This window comes from Astatotilapia calliptera, chromosome 15, assembly GCF_964374335.1.
Source record: "Astatotilapia calliptera chromosome 15, fAstCal68.1, whole genome shotgun sequence".
NCBI classification, from domain to species: Eukaryota; Metazoa; Chordata; class Actinopteri; order Cichliformes; family Cichlidae; genus Astatotilapia; species Astatotilapia calliptera.
Genome location: NC_137436.1, coordinates 1,623,673 through 1,644,739, shown reverse-complemented (window position 1 = coordinate 1,644,739; position 21,067 = coordinate 1,623,673). Strand labels below are relative to the sequence as shown.

General features: G+C 39.3%; 1 protein-coding gene and 1 long non-coding RNA gene across 3 annotated transcripts; both read left to right on the top strand.

Moving 5' to 3' along the window:
- Positions 1-1,026: 1,026 nt before the first annotated feature.
- LOC113036835 (uncharacterized) lies at positions 1,027-10,114 on the top strand. 2 transcript variants are annotated; one of them, XM_080289809.1, is made up of 9 exons: positions 1,027-5,880; positions 6,239-6,357; positions 6,460-6,876; positions 6,961-7,186; positions 7,366-7,515; positions 8,212-8,426; positions 8,515-8,668; positions 8,750-8,859; positions 9,423-10,114. In XM_080289809.1, the coding sequence occupies exons 1-9, from the start codon at positions 5,841-5,843 to the stop codon at positions 9,732-9,734; spliced, it is 1,743 nt and encodes a 580-aa protein (XP_080145935.1). In that variant the 5' UTR covers positions 1,027-5,840; the 3' UTR covers positions 9,735-10,114. The 2 variants fall into 2 exon arrangements, with proteins under 2 accessions (XP_080145935.1, XP_080145934.1); XM_080289808.1 differs by having other exon boundaries at positions 8,209-8,426.
- A 6,738-nt stretch (positions 10,115-16,852) lies between these two features.
- On the top strand, positions 16,853-20,809 carry LOC145420513 (uncharacterized). Its single transcript, XR_013901835.1, has 2 exons — positions 16,853-19,903; positions 20,034-20,809. It is a non-coding gene; the product is annotated as an uncharacterized LOC145420513 (long non-coding RNA).
- The last annotated feature ends 258 nt before the right edge of the window (positions 20,810-21,067 follow it).

Sequence of the window (21,067 nt, the reverse complement as noted above, 5' to 3'; positions counted from 1 at the left end):
ATGGTGTTGGAACCATCAGCAGGTCTGCAGTCGTGGGTGAAGAGGGAGTGAGTTTGTCATGAGGTTGTCACCTGACCCCCCCTGAGAGTTGCCAGGCAAGTCTCGCCAATATGACTTTTGTATTTGAACTCGTCAGTATTATTAGCACAAAGCAAACAGCTCTGTCCAACTGCTAAAAAAGTCAAGAGAAACAGGAGACAATGTTGGTTTAGAAGATTCAGTCAATACAAAGAAATATCAATAACTTTAAGAGTGAAGCTGTCTCACTCCTAGAAAGGATGACCAAGACGCTCCTCTGCTTTAAGGAATAAAAATATTACTCACCATCCTCTCAGATGAGAGCCCACATCAATACTTGCCAGAGTTCAAGTAGCAGACACAACTCAACAGCAACTGTTGGGAGGAGACAGTGTGAAACCTTCATGGTTGAACCACTCCTGAGAAACCACTACTGAGGAAGACCAACAAGAGGAAGACAACTTCTTGAGCCAAGAAAGAAAAGAAGCGGCTGTTCGACCAGTAGACATCTGGACTTGGATACGATGAGTCTACAGTATTATGTCAGACGTTACCTCGTCTCTCTGAGATATAGAGAAGAAAAAAAGCTGGAGAGATGGTTCTGACTGTAAACGAGGAGGAGGTGAGTGTGTTTACTGAGACCTCAAGGCCAGACTAAAAATGTCATTGCTACAAGAACGAATACAACATTCAGGAGTGACGCACCATCCCGTCTAATTTGAGCTTAGTTGATCTAACAGGTTTCAACATCATACAGACGGCATATAAAAGATGCTGCTATCCGGTCGTTAAGTGATGACGTGACGAATCCTACTTCCGGGCCTAAAGTAGTCTGCGTTTAATATGGCTTTTGTGTTGTTAACATGTTTAATGTTTTGTATTTTCTTCTATTTAATCTCAAAAAGCTCCTAAAACAGTCAGTGATCCCTGTTGACCTCCCTCGGCTTTTATTACCGCTAATCATTTATTTAAGCTCAGTTTTTAAAACCTTAGGATGTAACTACACTGCAAATTATCTGGTGCTTGCCATGATTTAAAATCTTATTTTTAGACAGGCCAGATTATTTGCCTTGTTTTAAAAAAGATTTACTTGTTTCTAAGTCTGGATTTTAGATAATAAACTTAAATCGAGAATAACCATATAATTGTGTCTATATTAGTACAGAAATCCAGAAATGGGAAGAATAACTCTTAAAATAGCCTACATTAGGTCTCTCACCAGATGTCTCTCAAAATATCACTTGTTTCAAGATAGAGTGACAAACTCAATTTGCTTGATTTAGGAAATTCACACAAGGCATCTGTTGAAAATATTATTTATTCAAAATCATGTCTGACTTCAAAGTTGTACATATAAGGGAAAAAAATTAACCACAATTTATGATACAAATCACATTTCAAAGACAGCTGTTTGTCCCAGCATGCCAGCATTATGTGGTACAACATTGACATTGGTTTAGGGAACATTTAATGACTGTCAACTTATATCATCACAAACTACACTAAGCCAATACTTGGTGCAACCCTAATCTTAAGGGTGATTTCTATGGGAAATAATATCAGAAAGACTGTATTTGATTGGAACAAACACACTGTCCTTAAAACTAATAGAAAAGTATGAAGTGTAATCAATGAGCTCATGGGCTAATTCTGTAGCTTGAGCAACAATGGGCACAGTTACTTCATATGCCAATAAGTCTTCATTTAAATTCAAAGTTTCATAGCATTGGTACTCAAAAGCAATAAAAGATGAGTCAATCAAAAAGATATCCTTTATCAGTCCAAACACAGGGAAAGTGCCATCCACATCTGCAATAATCATGGACTTCCCAGCAATGTATTTATTGCCATTTAGAACATACCATTTCACTGAGACAACAGACTGCATGACATCTATTCCAAAAAATTCTTTAATTTTTTTCCTAACATATTCATTATTTTTAACAGCTGATACTGGCCCGGATTCCTTTTCTTTCGCAAAAATAGGATGTTCAGTGCCTATTTCATTTTGACAACACTCAAGAAATTGATTGTGGTTTGCTAGGGATTTACAAACATTTTTAAAATTTAACTTAGAAGCCCACTGTTTAAAATAGGAGTGCTTTGCCTCAAAGCGCATGCACATACTCCTTATTAAAGGTCCAAGGGATAAGATTTGACTGGGAAGATGCAACATATAATGTTGCTTAGGTATTATATTGGCTTCGGGAAAAAGTTGCTTGAACTGATACAGGTGTTCTTCAATCATATTTCTCAGTTGCAATACAGTTTGTAAAGAAATAATGGGAGCAAGAACTATTTGAACTATCATAATTAACTTTCTAATAAATACAACATACTCACTCTCCACACCATACAAAAGAAAAAGTAATATTTTTAAAAGAATTAGCATCTGTCCACAAGACTGTTTCAATTTGTTGTCGTTAGCCGCTAAAGTGCCAAAGCTAATAGGACATGGTTTATCCCGTATTTCAAGAGGTGAGTAAGGAAAATTTTGAATGTCTGAATTAAACTTGTCTAATTCCAATTGTCCTGAGAGAATTAGGTGTTTTAATACAAATTTAACTTCCATTGATGCAACACCTTCAAAAATAACATGCATTATGTCCTGTGGAGTTTGTTTGATCAGGTCAAATGCAGGAACATCAACTAGTCTGCTTCTTCTATTAATTCCATAAGTAGTTTTGAGGGACGCTTTCAATAAATCTGTGCTTGCTTTATCTATTTCAAAACACTGCCTGATATGTTTCTCCAGAGTTCTTTGAACAAACTTCTTCTCCTCAAAAACACTTTGCATATCATCAAAGTTGCATTCACAGCGTCTACATTTGCTATAAGCAAAACCAATCCCTTCTTTAAAGCCAGCAATCTCATGCTGGGCTAGCGTGTCTCCGCAAATGGCTATAACAGCACCAAACAATTCAATTTCACCATTTGACATTTCAATCCTTACACCATTGTAAAGCAGTGATAGATCTTGAAGTATTCTTTTCAGTACAACATCAATACCCCACTGAGAAATGTCACTTGCTTTAGCAATAGCAAGAAGTCGTATTGCAGCTAACTTTGACCTAAATTTTGGATCAATATTTCCTAAAGTATAATAAAACATGACCAATTTGTTTGCAGAAGCATGGGACCCTAAGGGGTTACATATTTCAATTTCATCTGTGTACAGTATTAATTGCAATGCATTTGGCCTCTGAGAAAACAAGGGGTGAGATGTAAAGAGGGACCCGTCTCTAAAATCATAGAAGAATCCCTCTCTGCTTCTTTGTGGTGCAGTGTTCAACATGGTAAAGATTCTCTCATTAGTCATTAACTGCTTTAGACTTTCAATTAATGGTACATAGTAAAAACTTTTGTTCCTTAAGGACATGACCCTTGAAAGACCTTGCTTTACCCAACATATCTTCTGGGATACTACTACTTCCTCGGCGTTGACTGGACAGAACATTTCCCCTATGGCTCTACACTGTCCATATGCAATGGTGGAGAAAGGATCCATGAATTTATCAAATGTAGCCAAAGCCTCATCTTGAAGCTGAGTGGTTCCCTCGGCATTATCTTCAAACACTGTCTTCATTCTTTCCTTGAGCGTATCCAAAAGAACAGCCTGATACTGTTGCACTCCTGAGATGATATGTTTGACCGTTCTCTGTGAAAACATTTGAAACAAAAGTAACTTATTCTGCATTTATATTAAAAAAAAAATTCTGAATTCCATTATGAACAAGTAAGACATTGATTGCCTTATGTAATGTATTGATCCATTAAGACTATAACATACCTGTGATAAGTGGCACTGTTCTTGAACACTGATAGCAAAAGCTGCAGCAGATCTGGTAATATCGTGTCTGGTAAAGGATGTTTTAGCAACAGCTTCTTCCTTTAGAGCAGAAAAACAAAGTTAGTCCAAACTCCTGGCCAATTATAGAAATTCTTACATAACAGGTATAATCAGTTACACCTAATGATTGGTCCATTAAAAAACAAAGTGCATGACAGTGACTAGTGTTACAGTTGTGAATATTCAATATAATATAAGATAATATAATATTCATTCTTTGGAATAAAGAAAAAAAATGGAAAAGAAATCAAAGACAAAGAAACAATAAAAAAGGGGTTGTCCATTGTTTTGATGAGGCTAGGGATTGGATTCATGAGAATGAGATTTTATCTTTTTAAATAATGAATTTTTGTTCGCACTTAGATATTAGTTTCTTTACATGTTTGTTGTATTTATTAAATTATTTATGTATTTTTAAATCACGTAATTTAGATTTGCACTTAGAATTTATGTTAGTATTAGTATATGGATATATTTTATTGTATGCATTTATTAATTTATTTAATTTTCAAAAAAATCATTCTTATCCATGTTTTGGCAGTATTTCTAGCCAACAGATTTTTTTACAGTGCTTCCAAATACTCTGTGTCTTACCTGAAACTGTAATTCCTACGAGATACCCAAATTGCTGTCACATTGAACGATTTAAACGCGCTGAGAGTGTCTTTGATGCAAACTTCACCAGGAGACATGCCAGCCGCAGAGTGTGTGCCTTCTCCGGCTGCAGCATAGCCTGTACTATCTACACTGAACTGCTATTCTGTTTATTTGTTTTTCATTTCATCCTGCAGGATGAAATTGTGATTTAAAATCCAACCATGGTGGAAATCGCTTGTAACAGTTTGAAGAACAATATCTAGCGGTATAATATCGCGAGATCTCGTTAAATTTCTCTTGATTAAAAATGGAGAAAATGATTAAAAGTAATATAGGACCAAATACGAGGAGTTAGACATAGCTAAATTTGTCATCAGAAGCCACACTACATTTTATTTAGTTTAACACTTACCGCGCTCGGGCTGTCAACAACCTGAGGCTCCTGCACTTCAGGCCAAGATCCACCAGTTGATATTTCCACGGTGCTGGTTGTTGTTGCAGTACTACAGTTGGCAAAGACTGAAACACCAAAATTTTCCGATCCTAAAGAGTGGGATGTTGGGGGGATCCTCCATCCTCTTGGTGGGCTTCCATTCGTCAAATACAGAGGGTGCGTCCGTTTAATGTGGCGAAAGAATGAGTTAAAAACTCTGAAATCTTGTTCACAGCCATCTATTCCACAGTAAACCCAAAAATCCTGCCTTCGACCATGAGCTGCATTTATGTGGCTAAGGAGCACCTTCAGAGTTAAAGAAACAAAGATAAAACAGATCATACATCTCCAGAGCGCCATGGTGAACTGTTTTCGCGCAGTAGCAATGCAGCTTTACTTTACCGCTCTCCACTGAAGGCCACAGATGAGAGTGTGGGACCATGGGAAAGGTAGGCAATTTTAAAAATATATGCATCCTTAATTATCCAATTTTTCAGGTTTAAATTACATCAGTTATATTTATTTTTAGGCAATAAGTGTTTAAGACTGAATTTATATTTTTATTTTCTTTTTTTTTTACTTAAAAAAAATTAAATATAAATAATTTTCTGCATGCGCATTCTCAGTTCCTGTCGTGACGTTACTTTCACGCGGGACAAACTCTTTTCCCCTGCTTTGTTAACCATCAGGACCGTTAGGAAGATCAAAATTATTTATCTAAACAAAGTGAACAGTAATTTAAGGTTGGTAACATTAAGTTGATTTGAAAAATACTATGGTACAACGGTGTTATTAAGATAAAGTCGTGTTTTGTGAGGGCTGCTAGTTAGCAATCTAGCTAATGTGTTAACTTTAGCTAAATGTTCTTATTTAAGCCGTAGGATATTTCCAGGTACTGTGAGTGGAGGCTTTGGAACCGAACTAGAGAACTGCTGTCACGGCATGGACAACTTTGACGATGCCATACTGTCTGTGTTGCAGGGTAAGTCTTATTTTTCAGTTATTTTGGTACGTTAGCTAAGCAGCCTTAGCATCTGTTAGCATCATTTCTGAAACTTGGAGCTAGGATTGCACTCTACTCTGAACTTTATCCACATTATAGCCTTGAGCTGTCTTTGCCAAAATAGACTTGGAACATCATTCTTGAAGACAGCCAAAAATAGTTTTATTGCATTCCCAAATATTTGATAAACTGTTTTAAGTTTGACATTTTATCCTGTTAATATTACTTATTGCTAAAATACATTTATTGACAAAAAAAATGACCTCAATATGTAATAAGCCACGCCCAGGAAAAGAGAAATAAATATCACTTTTGAAGTTGTTTTTCTCTTTTACAGCTGCGAATATTGATGAGGAAACTTTGAGGAGCTTTACCCGGGATGACCTAAAGGATCTTTTTCCGGGCCATGAAAATTTCTTCCGTAGAAAGAAGATTTGGGATTTTATCAGCCAAAAGGTAAATACACATTATACCACTAAGAAGATGATTACTGTCCATATTGTCTAGCATTAATTTGCCTAATTGTGTATTTTTGTTTATATCCCACAACTGTTATAGTTTAAGAGTACTGACCAAGATGCCAACACTTTCCATCGAAGCAAGAGTAACCCCTTAGGCTTTGATGTGTCACAATGTCAGCCTCAAACTTCCACTCCCATTTCCTACACTGCTGACAAAAAAATGAAAATGCCAGACCCACCAGAGTATGTGGTGTATACAGATTCAGAGTTGGACATGGTGCGCAGTCAGTACTTTGCATTGCTCCACAGTGGAAAGGAAAAGGACTGTAGGATGTCGAAGGAGCTATGTTGCAGACTTGTAAGGAACACCGTCACCAGCATGGTTGCAATCCTCCGTGCTAGTCCCATGGGGAAAGAAGTAACATACCCCTCCAAACTCGAAATGAGAGCAATGTCGCAGAAGATTGTCGACTATTACCCCATGTTACGTGATGCTGACACACACATGCCATACGTAAGTCATTCTTTACTCACTACAATATCTAAAATTGAGCGAGATAAAAAAAAGAATGTACAAATATATATTATTTTACCACAGCTGACCATCTACACCAAACTGTACAAACGACTCCAAAATATGAAGTCTCCAAGGAAGAGGCAGGGCTCCATGCCACAACGAGGCAGGCCCAGGAAGACTCTTTTCAGCTCAGATGACACAGACAACGGGACTGAAGGTGACCTAAGTGGTGAAGCAAGTGGTTCAAGTGACTATACCATACTTCTTGAGAGCAATGATGACCTCAGTGAGGATAACTCAAATGCAGGTGTGTACTTTGGTCTGCTGTACTAATGACTTTTGGACATCTAAAACTTCAAAGAGACCACCTGCCCTCAGTTTTCTGTTCAGAGTGCATCACAAGATTTATACAGTGTTGAGTATTTTCCTTAACTTTCTAGCTATTCCCTGTTATTACATTCTGTTCATCTTCTGTTTTTTCCTCAGAGAAAGAATCCCAATTGCCGCTACCCTCCACTGTACCAACTACGTCAAACAATACTACCCTGGCTTTACCACTATTATCCAAGTCAGCCTCATGCTCTGCACCCAGGGCTGATATAGGTCCTTCAACTGCACCTCCAGATGATGTTGTTGGTAAGTCCACCATCACCCTTATCTACCTCTGTCTGACTGTGGTTCCTCTTACAGCTCTTTCCAAAATATGGTTGCAGCAATGAACCCCGTTCTAAGTGTTTATTCCATAAATCATAGTGGTTTGGCATTAACTCGAGTTGGTGTGTAAAATCAACATATGATAGATCCCTCATTCCAGTTTGCCAGTTAGCCATAGTAAGTATTTTAACACTTTGTGTTGTAATGGGTGTTACTCAGTGCTGATTATTTACACATGTAAATCCTCATGCTGGTCACATCTATCATGCCTTATCACAGTGTTTCTGTCATAGATCAAATTACCTAAAATATTTTTATCCATCAGCTCATAATCACTGTTCACACTGATGTGAACGATATACACAGTAAACAACCTTTACCTTATTTTCACCACAGTTTTATTCACGGGCATCTTAAACTGTCGTTTTAATATTTGATTCTGTTCAAACTAACAATTAACATAAATCCATGATCATTATAAGAAAAGGACACAAAGGGAAATGATCAGGACATATAGGGTCAGTTCATTACTCAAACATATTTAACCTAAACATTAATTCTCAGAAATATTATACTTAAAAACAACCATGCAACTAGAAATGACTGATTAGAAAAATCTGAATTTTGTGAAGTCTAGTTACACCATGTCTTACAATTGCTCTTTGCTTTCCCTAGCAGACCATGACAGCCTGAAGATGCAGGCAAGACATTACAAAACCTTGAGCAACATGTACAGGAAACCCAATGCAAAACCCAACCAAAGTGACGTTGCTCAAATTTTGGACCTGGAGTTTGAGGCCAGACGAACTTTTATTGACGCAGATATTACAAGGGCAGAAGACAGGCCCAGAAAAATATTTGAAGCATACCCGTGCTTCAAAGACATACAAAATGTAAGTTCAACTACCTTCAGTTAAATTCCTTGCTTTCTCTGGATAGGTTTAGTTAGTTCTTGACTAACTGAGCACAACTTTGTCATAGGCGATGGATGAACTGCGTCGCATCATTGGTGGCTCCAACTGCAAATACATAGATCAAATGAAGGGTCGATGGGCAGAGTTTTGTTCGAAAGTGCAGTTCTATGGCATTTGGAAGAAGGTCCTGAAACCTCCTCTCCCCTTGGATGTACGTGGAGGTAAGTGGCCTTTTCATACATTAAATCCACACATCAGATATGTTCGGATTGCTTTGTTGAGATACTTTTCTCTGTTCACAGTGGATTTTACTGTCACTCTCTTCAATGCACTTCCATCTCTTTTTCCTTCAAAAACTACACCACCAAAGCGGCTGGGAAGTGCCAGTGAGGCTCTCCTTCATATCCTCAAGGTGAGAACAGCTGCAATACCAGCCACTGTAACTTGTACTCCATTTACTTGTATTGTTATTATTAATATTATTATTTTGCTTTTCCTGCTTAATAAGAGTAGGTCGAAGTTCAATTCAGCAGGGATTAAATTACTCCTTATTCAGGATTTCTTAATTGTTATTCAAAACCTACTCCAGAGAGGCAGCACAGAGCAAAAGCACATTGCAGTTAGGATACAAGTAGAAGCAGTAAAATGATATATTTAAAAAGGCCTTCAAAAACTAGAATATGTAACAAAGTTAAAAGAAATTGTTTTAAAAAACAAATGAGAAAAAAAGCACAAATAGACATGATAAAAATGCTGCAAATTAGAGAAAATTCATGCTCAGAATTAATACATTTCCAAAATTTCATATTTATGTAAGTCAGATATTTTATATTTATTTCTTCTATTCCAACAGTAAATCAGTTGGAGCATTCTAAACTCTTGATATTGCTATTTGTGTCTTAAGCTGTTTGGATGCACAGCAACCCTTTCATTTAAAATCTTGAAGAATTTGTCCTTTTTTTGTGCTTCTTCTAGCCAGGTGAAGATGCAATGCTATACCTGGAGAAGCGGCCTCTCTCCTCCCCAGTGCTGCTTTTTGATGGAACAACCAGCATTGTTGCTGTAGGAAACATACCAGTGACCACTCTCCCCTTGGAGGATTTCTGGGAAGGAATGTTGGTGTTGATGGCATATTACTACACCTTGCACTTAACATACCCAAAATGTGTTGCAACGGTCCTCTCTGTCATACAAACTGAGGTAATCACTGATGCCATCCATGATCAAGATGCCACTAGTGCATATAAGAAAGCAATAGCTGAGTGGAAGTCGTTCTTTGAAAAATAGGTGAATACCAAGCAGGATTTTATCAGGTCATTTGCAGTTTGTTTAGTTTTGTAGTACGTTTGTACAACTTTGTTCCTAATTTGCCTAGCAATGTCCTGAGAAACGGCTTTACTTAAGATGCTTTACAAATGAAAGTTGTTGTTTTTTTTTCTTAGTGACACTTTACCTGAGGCATGTAAAGTTTTAAGTCAGTAATGCCATTATTTATAACATTGTGAGACTATGTGACTCACAAAAGTTTAAGGCCAAAACTGTAATTTTTTTTCTGTGTTTAGGCCTTTTAAAGGGTTGATTTAGACTTTTAGGGATTGTGCAGCAGCCCTATTTTGTTTAAAAAAAAGGATTTTGTTCTCATGAGAGAAATAAATGTTGGCATATCACTCTTGTCCTGGTTGTGATTTCAGTAGAAGCCAAGGAGTAGGAAAAAGGTCTGTTTTAAGGTTTTTTTTGCCTGGATTTAATATTGATTCGGCTCTATTTTAAGATAAGCCAACCTGAATCAAGAAACAAATTAATCATATTTCACTAATATTGAGTAGTTTTTCATAGTATTAGAACTATTTTTCTCGTTGCAGTGCATTCATTTGCTGCAAGTAAGAATTCAAAACATAAAAAAAGACTGTAATTTAGCATATTTAACTAATATTTGGGACTTGATATCAAGTAATTTTATCTTAAATTGAGCTCTTTAAAGCTTATTTTAACCCTCTTCAATTCTCAAATGTGTTCTTTTATTTATCTTATTTCAAGATTTCTTATTAAGTAAAATAAACTTGCTGCATGGACAGATAATTTCACTTGTTTTCAGTGCTTTTTGTATCAAATGTAGTATTTTTTTCCTAAATATAGACTAGCCATTTTTGCAGTGTACAGCCCAGCCCATGCAGCAGTATATGAATGACTAACCTCGTATTGTGGCTGCATTATCTCAGTTGTTCTCCTGGCTGAAGTTTGGTCCTTTTACAGCATCCTGCCATGCGATTACATTTGTTCCTGACCACCGAGAACACTCACGTTAACTTTTATCGAGTGGAAAAAAAAGTTAGCTTGTTTATATTATGCTAACATAGCTGTGTCGCTAGCGGTCACGTAGCACATCATTTTAAACCAGCTAGCCAAACTTCAGTAACCCTACAAACGTCACTGCTGTTTAGTTTTCAGTCTTCATTTATGTTGGAAGTGATAACAGAGCTGTACGTTTTAATTTGTTTCCAAAACCCCGCAGTCAGGACATGCTATATTGTATTTAGATAGAAGCTAGCGAGCTAACTTCCTGCTAACTTCTAACTCCCCTCCTCTCTGGAGGGGAGAGGGAGGGGAAACAGGAGGACAAAGGAGGGGGGAACAACTAAGCTGTAGTGCCTCTTCACCTCACTGTGCAATACCTTTTGTGCAATACTTTTGTAAATAGTCAACGGTGCAATAGACTCAATACTTGAAATGTGCAATTCACTTGTATTTTTATTTTTATTCCTATTTATTCTATTTATCCCCTTCGTATATTTTATTTATATTGTCTCTGTATTTATATATATGTGTGTGTGTGTGTGTGTGTGTATATACACTGAACAAAAATATAAACGCAACACCTTTGTTACTGCTCCCATTCCCCATGGGATGGACGTAGAGACCTAAAATTCATTCCAGATACACAATATAACCATCCCTCCCAAACAGTGGTCACAAATCAGTCCAAATGTGTGGTAGTGGACACATCTGCTATATTGAGATAATCCATCCCACCTCACAGGTGTGCCACATCAGGATGCTGATCTGACATCATGAGTAGTGCACAGGTGTACCTCAGACTGCCCACAACAAAAGGCCACCCTGGAATGTGCAGTTTTTTGCGCTATTGGGGGTCTGGGGACCCAGAACCGGTCAGTATCTGGTGTGACCACCATTTGCCTCATGCAGTGCAACACATCGTCGCATGGAGTCTATCAGATTGTCAATTGTGGCCTGTGGAATGTTGGTCCACTCCACTTCAATGGCTGTGCGAGGTTGTTGGATATTCGTGGGAACTGGTACACGCTGTCGTATACGCCGGTCAAGCACATCCCGAACATGCTCAATGGGTGACATGTCCGGTGAGTATGCTGGCCATGCAAGAACTGGGACATTCTCAGCTGCCATCTGCCCTGAACAATGTGAACCATGATTCATCCGTGAAGCGCACACCTCTCCAACGTGCCAGACGCCATCGAATGTGAGCATTTGCCCACACAAGTCTGTTACGGCGACGAGCTGGAGTCAGGTCAAGACCCCGATGAGGACGACGGGCATGCAGTTGAGCGTCCCTGAGACGGTTTCTGACAGTTTGTGCAGAAATTGTTTGGTTGTGCAAACCAATTGTTCCAGCAGCTGTCTGGGTGGCTGGTCTCAGACGATCTTGGAGGTGAACCTGCTGGATGTGGAGGTCCTGGGCTGGTGTGGTTACACGAGGTCTGCGGTTGTGAGGCCGGTTGGATGTGCTGCCACATTCTCTGAAACGCCTGTGGAGACGGCTTATGGTTGAGAAATGAACATTCAATGCACGGGCGACAGATCTGGTTGACATTCCTGCTGTCAGCATGCCAATTGCACGCCCCCTCATTGCTTGTGGCATCTGTGGCATTTTGCTGTGAGACAAAACTGCACATTCCAGGGTGGCCTTTTGTTGTGGGCAGTCTGAGGTACACCTGTGCACTACTCATGATGTCAGAAGAGCATCCTGATGTGGCACACCTGTGAGGTGGGATGGATTATCTCAATATAGCAGATGTGCCCACTACCACACATTTGGACTGATTTGTGACCACTGTTTGGGAGGGATGGTTATATTGTGTATCTGGAATGAATTTTAGGTCTCTACGTCCATCCCATGGGGAATGGGAGCAAAAACAAAAGTGTTGCGTTTATATTTTTCTTCAGTGTGTGTATATATATATATATATATATATATATATATATATAATATTCTGTAACTCTGTAACTTCTGTCGGTGCTGTGCTTTTTTGGAAATCGAATTTCCCAGAGGAACCCACCCGAGGGATTAATAAAGTTCTATCTAATCTAATCTAATCTAATCTAATCTAATCTAATCTAACTCCGTTAAATGTCATAAATTCCGTTTTCATGGATGCCTGGATGTTAAACTCAGTTGTTACACCTGGTAGAGCAGAACGCTGATCATTTTATTAAAGATGAAAGACTTTAGACAGTTTTTCAACTCTCAGTAATGCCATAGTGATCGTTTAATATATGGACCTGCAGCGGAGTTTAGACCCAGACACAGCTAGTGACGTCAGACTGAACGACCGGATTGGTTGGCGAGGGTATTAAACATCTCACTGAGCTTTTTCATCGTCTTGAAACAGAGTGTGATGACACAAGGGCGGATCTGACAAAACAAGACACTGACCACACACAAGGTAGCCACAACCCTGCTTTAGTCTTTATTTTTTAAACTCTAATTGGGATCATCATTTAAACTCATCAAGAAAATGTTTCCTGAGGATCAAACGAGCCAAAACGTCATTTTCCCAAAGACTGGTGTGCAATTAGATGTTTTGCCACCATGGGAATCGTCCCCTGTTGGCCATTCGTAAGAGAGAGTTTCCTAATGGCTTCTCTTTTCAGACGAAATTACATTTTGTTTAAAAATATACAATACATACCCAAAACACACCTCCAGGGTACATTGTACATTGTTTTCATCGAGAAACAGAAAGACGGTAGAATAACAATCAAAAATCACCAAAGCTGAACTGCAGACTTAAGGAACAGCAGCCAACATGTTCCAGAGAGGGGTGCGGGCTTCTTTGGGAACATAAAACTTCCCTTATTTTGCTTTATTTACAGCTTTTTCACCAATGAAATAAATCCAGATGTTTCATTTTATAGTTGTGATGTCTTCAGTACTCAAGATGAAACTACTTTTGGATGCTCTCGTATTTCCCACGGGTTCAACACAGCAGATGGATCCGCATGTTGATTTGGCACAGATATCACACTGAGCTTGGCACTCGGGGTACACTAACCTGAGGCCCTTAAAGCTTGGTTTGTGCCTCCTCCAGAGCTCAGATCAGGGATACGTTAACAGTAGGGATGGGTACCGGTGTCCGGTGCCATCATGACATAAACGGTAGTAACCAGACCGAAAAGCAGCGCACATTTCGGTGCTTTATTTTTTTCCTGAGCTGTGATACACTTCTAGCCAATCATTTTACGTTTCCGAGGATAGTAGGCGGGGCCAGGTACATACGTTCTTTTATGCAGAGCTACAGATTAAAAATGCCCAAGGCGAAGCGGTCAAAAGTCTGGCTGTACTTCACAGCAAAATATGCAAACTCAGCAGCAACAAGTGCTTTAAGCTGATACTGTGATACTGTCAAAGGAAGTAACACCTCGAATCCGATGAAACACCTGGCGACGCATAGCGTTTTTTTTAAAAGCCCAGAAATGCGCCGTATTTGATGGCAGCAGCAGCCGTTCTTCTCTGCGTGAGTAGCTTCATGTTGTTGGTGTGTAATTTACGTTGAGTAGGCTAACCACGTTATTAAATTAATGCATGTAAGGTGAACTAGCAAACACCATCATAGCTACATGCAGCTGTCTTCTTGTTTGATGGCAGATACTCCCTTCACCCTGGCCAAAAAGGCTAAAATGACCAAAGAAAAAGAGGGAAACAGCTAAACATGAGAGGTTTTTGGACAAAGTTTGTGTTTTTTCCATTGTTTAAGCACTGCTTCCAGCCAAGAGTGATACCATATATGCTCTATAGCTGCAGAAAAGGCTAACATTGTTATCTTTTTACAAAAAACCAGCTGAACATGAGAGGTTTTTGGACCAATTTTGTGTTCTCCATTCTTTAAGCACCGGTTTGAGCACCGTTTGAGCACCGGCACCGTTTCAAAAGTACCGATTTGGCACCGGTATCAGATAAAACCTAATTGATACCCATCCCTAGTTAACAGCCGCACCACAGAAGACAGTGAAAACAATGACAAAACATTGAACGAGAGGGTTTATCTTTAATCTGACAAGTAATGTATGTATAGGTAATGTTCTACCTATACAAAGCCCCAAGTATTTAGACTGTTATCAAAACCAAGAATGTAATTATAATGAGTACAAAAACATAGATTACATATAGACTGGAGCAAACATTTTCTATACTGGACTGGTGTCTGTATTCTGTACATAAATCGGAGTTTAATCACGGGAGTTGTCTGTTTTTTCTCAGAAATCTCTTTGATGCCTCACTTATCAAATTCCCTGAAAACCAACCACACAAAATATGCAAACATTATCTTTACTCTAGGTCTGTTATGGTGTTATCAGGCATTATAGGTATTTCCTGAAAATTAGGGGCTCGCCGTACGTGAAAATGATTCCAGTGTATATACAAAGCCTCATTATGCACTCAGGATAACCTCCATCACCTTCAGTGACCATGATGGCAGGAGAGACACATCGAGATGCTGACGTAGAGCTGCAGAAAGCAAAAGATATCGCAATGAACACACATAATGGCAAAAAATCGATCTGCCGCATTCTTCTCGAAAACAGAAACGGAAGTTGTTTATGGTTTGTCCAACAATTCTCTTGCAGCAATCTCCACCGGCAGCGTGATGAAAACATCCTGTTCGAATCAAGTGGCTGACAACATTGTCTGGTCTTTATTAACAGTCTGAGGATCGCCTGTGTAGTCAGACCAACGCGCGCCTCCTCATCTAATATTCGGCCAGAGGTTGTATGACATTCCTCGGGGCATGTGCCTGACATTTGGAAGTAGACTCTTATAGATAGAGTAATAATGTCACAGGGGCTGTGGGTGTATTTTTGTCTGGAAAACACAGTGAATGAAGAAGACAGGCAGGCATTGTCTGATGTGGAGAATGATTTAATTTGCAGAGACAGACGGCGGAGAGACGGGAAGAATGTTTAACTTTTTTCCAACTGCAAATGATTGTCTGTACATTAACCGAGGAATCGCCCGAGGAACGTGCAGACAAGTCGTAGAGGCTGTAAAGTAAAACCTGCGCAATTAACTTTGTGGTTGTTCTGACATTAAACTTAAGTTTGTTTTTTCAACAGCTAATCTTGTGTCTGCTTTGTGCTAAAGCACGCGGCTCACTGAACTAGACTGAACAAGCAGAATCCAAATGTCCACCTAGCTTTCTTCTTTGTCAGCTGATCTTGTTTTTGAGTGTGTGTCACTCAGTCGTTTTCATCCGTGCATTGACCTGAACACGTATTCAATAAGGGCTGCAGGGAGGCTGTTGTGAAAAGGCAGGGTTGACAGTGGACGGGTTGCCAGTCCATCACGGTGCTAATTCCTCAGTCCCACACACCTAGAAACCAGTTGGAACTGGCAACCACAGGTCATTAGAGAAAGGTGTGTTTTTCAACCTTTTGGGTTGCACCAGAAACTTCCTGGTAGACTGCCATGGTTGGGCCTCGTAAGACTTGTTTGGAAACACTCGCCACCTTCTTGCTGAGCAGTAGTAAATCTTAAAAAAGTGCGACACAAACTGGAAACAGAAGTTTCCCCTTCAAAGTAAAAGATTTTCCTGTGTTAGCAGAAAAGGTTGGCTGTTGTTGTGATCTCGACACTCAGCTGGTTATTCAGGAAGCAGGAAGGAAAAAAACATAACAGTAAATATGCACATGAGTTAAAATGTGATTCAACCACATGTGGCATAAAATAAAAAGCCTGGCAGCCCTGAGAGTCATTTTCACAACAAAATATTCAGGGCAGTCAAAAACCCACAGACTAGCAGTAAGTTGATTTTCACATGAGATTTGCTGTTGTAAAAACGAACTAGTCGCTCACTGCTGAACCCACACAGGCAACACGTGGAAAACTCAATACCTTCATGCACCGTTGAACAAGATTTATTTCTCACTTTTGTGTTTTCCCACAGATGTAAGTGCGCCGAAGCAGCCAGACTGGTGCAGAGCAGTGCAGCGTGACCGTGCAGGGCCGGTGAAGCTGCGTGCGTTGCATCTGGCTATGCATGTTCTTGTAGTTTTTGGTGGGTGTTCCTGTGTTTATCCCGTACAGGTACGTTTGTTTGTGTTTGTGTGTGCATGTAGGGTTGTTTGTCTTTGTGTATCTGTGTATTGTACACAGAAAGTGTAACGGGTAGAAATGTGCACACGTTGCTGTCGGTGGCATTTGATGGATGGGGTGGAACACCGTTTATTGACACAACACCTTCATGTTTCACAAAACCATCAGTCATACAGAGTGCCCATCTGCTACTCTAGGCCAGCAAGACCACCGATTCGCGCACACAAGCACACACACACACACACAGCTGCTGAATGTTTTTATACATTTTCTCCCAGTAGTCATGACCTTCACCAATTTCCCAAATCTACTAGCAGAAGATGCAGCAGAGAGATTTTCACAATAGAGGCCATTCAGAGTAAAGAATACATGTCAGTAATTCAAAAGGACACTTCCTGTTATTATCAGCGTATCAGTCTTTCAAGACCTTAAAATGTCAGGAGGATATCGCGATAAAAACAGTCATTTCTGGAATATTGAGTAAAGTCATTCTTCCTCCCTTGACTTCACCGTACAGATGCCAGCAGGTCAGCCGCCATACTCTTTTCTCCCTGCGGTGCCTTTTTGTTCACTTGCTGCACTTAATAATGTTTACATGTGATCAATACCTCAGACGTCTGAATGTAATGTGGAAAGGGTGGATCGCGCTGTCAAGCCCACTTATTTCCGTTTATCGCCAGATCCTGTTAGTGAAGCAGCATTCTGTCATTTCACTGTTGGTTCTTTGGCCTCCACTTTCACTCTGAATATACCGTGATGCACCCGCCGCTCACTGGCTTTGGACTCCTCATTTTGAGTTCATAAGATTTTGAAATCATATTTAGAAAACAGGACTAAGTGTTAAGTGATTGGCCAATGCTCACCTCATGACCTGTATCCATAAACTGTACAGATGCCCAGCGCTTACGCACTGTTTTGACTTTATTCTGTATATTTTGAGTTTCTTATGTTCGGTTTGTCATTATAAGCTCTTGTGTCATTCTTATTTGGGGTTTTTAGTTTAGCTATGATTATTACGTCTCCTTGGTTTTGTATTCTGTTTCTTGTCTGTCATGTGTTGTCATCTCCACGTCTCCATGTTTCCTGTTTTATTTTGAAAGAGTCTGGTGTGTTCCTGCTCATTGTGACGATCCCCGTAGCGTCATCAGGTTCATGTGTATCAGCTGTTTCCTCGTGTGTTCTCACTTCCCCTGATTACCTTTGTGTGTATTTAGTGTTTCTGTTCACTCCTTGTCAGGTCGTCAGTTATAATCTTCACAGTCATCGTCGTCTCTCATAGTCTTTTCATAGTTTCATGTTTGCTGCTGCCCTCGGCCACAATAAAGGCTCTGGGTTTTTTGGTTCTACCTGCAGTTCCTCTCTCACGTCTGCTTCTGGGTCCTTTTCACAACATGTGACATGTGCTGTAGCACACAGCAAGTCGCATTATTTAACACAATTCTGTTATTAATGACCAGAAAAAGAAACACAATCAGTCCAGCGCCTCTAGTCAGTGAAGATGAGGCCGAAAAGGTACCGACCTCTCAATGATCAGTCTACATGGTATATTTTTTACAAAGGGAGAAAACATCCATCAAAACCATCTTTTAATTCATGAAACATGTTTTAATGCAGCACAGTTGGGATCTTTTCCATGTGAGATGGATGACCCCTGTCGGGGGTGAACTCGGTGGACAGTAGAGGACGTGCAGTTTTTGGGGTTAGCTTTACTTTCCAGTCTTCTTGGTTTTACCTTGTTCCTCACAAGCTGCCAATTTTTAAGAGTTATTTTCTGCAACTAATCAAGTAATAAACAAACTGTTTCAGTGTGATTTTAATAAGATGAGGAGAGATTCAAGCCATGCGACAAACTGGGGGGTGAACTCTGCCTCTTGGGCTACGGCAGCTGGGATGGGCTCCAGTCCACCCGCAGCCCTGAGCAGCCAAAAAATGTGTCTAATTGCAGCCGGACCCTTTGGGAAAAGTTTTCCAAGCACTATTTTTTGTAATAATATATTATATACATTGCATCAATACATTATAATTATAACCCACATAAACCGAGCAAGTGTGTTTTGCACTCTGCCTCTGTGTCAGGTGGTGAGAGCTTTCACCAAAACTCATTCAAACCTATCTGAGTGGCACTAGCTCACACATATTTTAGTTTGCTAGATGTAGTTTTCAAATTGATATCCAAAAGATAATTTAGTTATATTTGCCTGAATATTATAGATACAAATATTTAAGCTGTAAAAATGCTTTTACACCATTTATAGATGAGAATTTGAATTTACTTCCACCCAAAAAGTTATTTGGCATCATCAAATCGCTTTGAGCAAAATACAAAAAACAAAGTAGCGAATACGTGTTTTGTTTATTTCTTCTACACGAAGCTCAGAACGAATGGATTCAGGTTTCATCCAAGCACATCAACAGAGAACCATAAGATAAGAGAGTGCAGTCCACCTTAGATTAGTCATAACCTATTTTATCTACAGCTCTGCGCTTATTATTTTCATGGCTCTCTACAACCTCTCCAATCTCCCCTTCCTGAGAATCAAATATACACTCCAAGCAAACAGGGAAGGATCCTCTCAGTCTCAAACATACAAATCTATTATGAAAAATGTTTTTTCTTTCTTTTTTTGAAGAATAAAAAGAATGAAGCCTTTGATCCAGGCGTGTGTGAGTCTGTGTCCTTGTACTTGGGGACCAGTTTATACTGGTGAAATCACTTCACGTATAAATCACAACAGCTATAAACAATCACAAATACAAGAGTCTCACGGTACGAACACGTGAGTGCAGTAAGATTTCACCCTAATCTTTAATTGCATATGAAAAATGTGAGCTTTCAAATGAAATTCTTACAATTTAAACAGCAATCACATCAGAGTTAGCACAGCTCTCATTATTCTTTTCTACACAGCATGACTAACCAGTTCCTTTATTTTGACTCTAATTGTATCGTACAGACTGATTGGCTATTCTACAGACTCACCCACGTAATTAAAACCAAACCAGCCTCGTGTGCAGTGAAATCATCAACTGGCAACCACAACCCAGTGTTTTCCACAACAACAAATGGCACTCAGACAGCAGTGAGACAGACACACGCACATACAGACAGGTAAAGGCAGATACAGATGTGCAGCTGTCGTCTGGTGAACTAATTACACACTCTGTCAACCCCCCCAAAAAACTGCCAGAAATTTAAAAAGAAAAAGCAAAATGCTAATAATTGTCTTATTTTTTTTAAGTTGGTGAAACCCAAAGTCAAGTGGGCGATCGTGGCTCAAGAGTTGGCAGTTCGCCTTGTAATCAGAAGGTCGCCAGTTCCCGGTCGTTGTGTCCTTGGGCAAGACACTTCACCCATCGCCTACTGGTGTTGGCCAGAGGGGCCGATGGCGCGATATGGCAGCCTCGCTTCTGTCAGTCTGCCCCTGGGCAGCTGTGGCTACAGCTGTAGCTGCCTCCACCAGTGAGTGAATGTGAGAGTGAATGAATAGTGGTATTGTAAAGCGCTTTGAGGGTCTTGAAAAGCGCTATATAAATCCAATCCATTATTATTATTATTATTATTATGTCTGTTCAAGGAGTGAAACTATGGAACAAACTGAACATGGAATTAAAGCAATGTCCAAACATAAAACTGTTCAAAAAGAGTTATAAAAATATGATCTTCTCGATCTATAAAGAAAAGGAAAATATTTAAATTAAGTGAATGTCTCTATTTAAAAACAAACAAACAAAAAATTCATGATGTGATATTATAGTATATAGTATATCAGAAATCTGTTCACTATTTTTATTACAAATTATATCAGTAAGGAAGCTGACTAAATATTCACTGATAATTTATGGGACAGGGGTGGGATTAAATAAGTGTATACTTCTTCCCACTCCCTTTCAACATGTAAATTAATCAGAATGTTTTTTTGTATGTAATTTGTATAGTATATTTTTTTTCTCTCATTTCTTTTCTAAATGTACTTGTATATTGTTCACATGTTGAAATAAATTACCAATCAATCAATCAATCAATCAATCAATCAATCTAATCAGGGTTGCAGGAGCCTATCCCATAGAGGTTGGGTACACCCTCGACAGGCTGCCAGTCTGTCACAGGACTAACTCAGAGAGACACACAACCATTTACACCTGTTAGAATCACCGGTTATCTTAACCTCGCTAACTGCATGTCTTTGGACCGTGGGAGGAAGCTGGAGCACCCACAAACAAACAAACCTTGGTGGATTCAAACCTTGTTTCTTTGAGACAATAGTGTTAACCA